Raw genomic sequence first — 2,472 nt, forward strand, 5'->3', positions numbered from 1 at the left:
TAAGCATTGCCAGGTATGACCCAAATCCCCCATCCCGCCAGAAAATATACACATCGAGTACTTAAAAGTACCTGGCATTTAGTAAGAACTCAACTATTAAGCTAGGTTTATTTATAGTAATTTGGGGTTGGGGAAGAAAGATTAGTAATTTGGCACACAATTTATATGTGGCACATCATTCTAAATGCTCCCCATATTTTAACTATCAATCCTACCAAATACTGACTGCTACTATTCTATAAAGGCAACAAGCACAGTGAAATGAAGTCCCCTGCCTAGTTCACAGAGCTAGTATGTAAACAGTTCAGGTGGTCTAGCCTCACAGCCCATACTTCTTTTCACTCAGAGTTGCTCTGAAACACCAGGAAAAGGGAAGTGGGTATTAGGGCAGGCTAAGACTGAAATCAAATTTACCTGGTAAAGCAATACTTGTGGGCAGTCAGAACCTTTAGATCTACATAATTACACCACCTTCACGTTGTTTTGAAGACCATGCTCATAATCGCTAACAGTGACTACTCATGATTGAAGCCAAAGAGAATTTATAAATGCATTTTAATACCTTGCTGATAAAATAGTAACATTCCATCTTTGCAGTCTTGTAAGGAATACAGTAAGATATTGTAAAGGCTTTGATGCGTATATCTAGTATATATACATCAGGTCATCAACACACACGCACACATACACACACCACCTACTTTAGTGTTAACACTACCAACTTTTCAGAAAGGCCCTCTTGAAGCTCTACTGGATGGCTGAGTAGCGCCCAACTTTAAAGACTAGGGAGTAGGGAAGAAAAGAGATCAAGGTAGTAAGATAGCACACATTTGAAAGCCCACATTTAAGCACACAACATAATGAATACTTCGCTCTAAAAAAACAAAAAAAAAGGGATGGGGGACTGGGGAGGGGAAAGGCATTTTCAATAAGCATTTGGCAACACTCAGCGCATAAGGAGGCTGTGCTTGGGACCATCCACTCTCTCCAGCTTCTCAAAGTGTTTCCTCGCATTGCGAATGTTGATCAGTGTAGCTGCCGACGGGATGGAGGGATCGGACATGACCACCATCACGTATGTGTTCGACGTGAAGATGTCGATGAAAGCGGCGAAGTTGGAATTCCGGACCTCCATGCTCTGGAAGGACGCGGCCAACTTGCTGCAGCTCAGCTTGAACTGCTTGATGATGTTGCTGATCTTCTCAAACCGGTGCACGTCGCGCTGCTCTTTGCACTGGTAGTGGGAGATGACCAAGAACGTGGCCCTCTCGAACAGCAGCACTTCGTCGGCCTCGATGATCTGCGCGAAGTTCCGCAGGTTCATCTCCAGCTGCTGCACGTTGGGGATGAGCTGGTAGACGATGCTGGACCAGGCTTTGTAAAGCGTCTCGTCCCAGATGGAGGTTCGGAAACAGGCGCACTCCAGGGGCCGGGAGAGTCGCCTCAGGTCTTCCTCGCGCTCCTTGAAAATCAGGTCGCGCTGGTCCTCCTGGACCAGATCCATCTTGTGCACCAGGCAGAAGATCTTGGCGTCCGGCGAGTTCTGGAGGATGGCCTCCAGACACGACTGGTAGTAATGCATGTCCTTCTCCAGCTCGCGGCTCTCCACGTCGAACACGTAGATCAGAACCTCCACGTTGCGGAAGATGTTGTCCCGCTGGCTGGTGAAGTAATTCTCCATGAAGGTGTCCTGGCCGCCACAGTCCCACAGGTTCAGCACCAGGTTGCCCAGGAACCGAACGTGGGAATGCTCCACGTCAATGGTGGCCCCCAGGCGCCGGGTGTCGCGGGCGATGTAATTCGCAAAAATAATCGACCGCATGCTGGTCTTCCCCGAGCCGCTCTTCCCCATCAGCAGCACCTTTTTCTTCATGGCTGTATTGGGCATCACCGGCCGGAGCCGCCGCGGACTGGGCCTGCGAGGGCGCGGCCTAACAGCAGCGCCGGGAGGGGCCGACGGGGCGCCGGGGCCGGTGGAGGCTCCGCGGGCTGGACCGCCGCCGGGGGAGGCGGCGAGACGGCGAGCCCGAGGCTGGCGCTAGAAAAAAAAGGCCGCCAGGGGAGAGCCCGTCCTCGCCGCGCGGAGGGTGCCCCAGATCCGAGCGCCGCCGCCGCTCCGGAGAAGCGCTCGCCTTCCGGAGAAAGATAAGTCGCGGGCGTGCGTCCGCGCAGACGCCCACTTCCGGCGGCGATCTCGCGAGAGGCCCAGCGCGCGTCTTCCCGGGGCCGCCTCGGCCTGGACAACCGGCGCCGGCTCCGGAGAGCGGAGCGCAAGCCGTGGCTGAGGGTGGACGTCGCGGACTCCTCTGTGCGGTTGCTTGGGTTTAAGCTGCCGCTGAAGGTCGAGAGGCGTAGGAGGGAGTGTGGCGGGCGGGGAGAAGGCTGCCATCTCGCGGGCAAAAAAACGCGCAGCACATCCCGTTAGCTGGCGGTGAGAGCGATTCATTCCAAGTCCACGTCCTCAGCAGAACA

General features: G+C 53.8%; 1 protein-coding gene across 1 annotated transcript; it reads right to left on the minus strand.

The window, feature by feature from the left end:
* Nucleotides 1-538: 538 nt before the first annotated feature.
* Nucleotides 539-2,130, minus strand: RRAGA (Ras related GTP binding A). The gene has a single exon (XM_004600172.2). The coding sequence runs from the start codon at nucleotides 1,886-1,888 to the stop codon at nucleotides 947-949; it is 942 nt and encodes a 313-aa protein (XP_004600229.1). The 5' UTR covers nucleotides 1,889-2,130; the 3' UTR covers nucleotides 539-946.
* Nucleotides 2,131-2,472: the final 342 nt, after the last annotated feature.

The sequence above is a fragment of the Sorex araneus genome, chromosome 1 (genome assembly GCF_027595985.1).
Source record: "Sorex araneus isolate mSorAra2 chromosome 1, mSorAra2.pri, whole genome shotgun sequence".
NCBI lineage: Eukaryota > Metazoa > Chordata > Mammalia > Eulipotyphla > Soricidae > Sorex > Sorex araneus.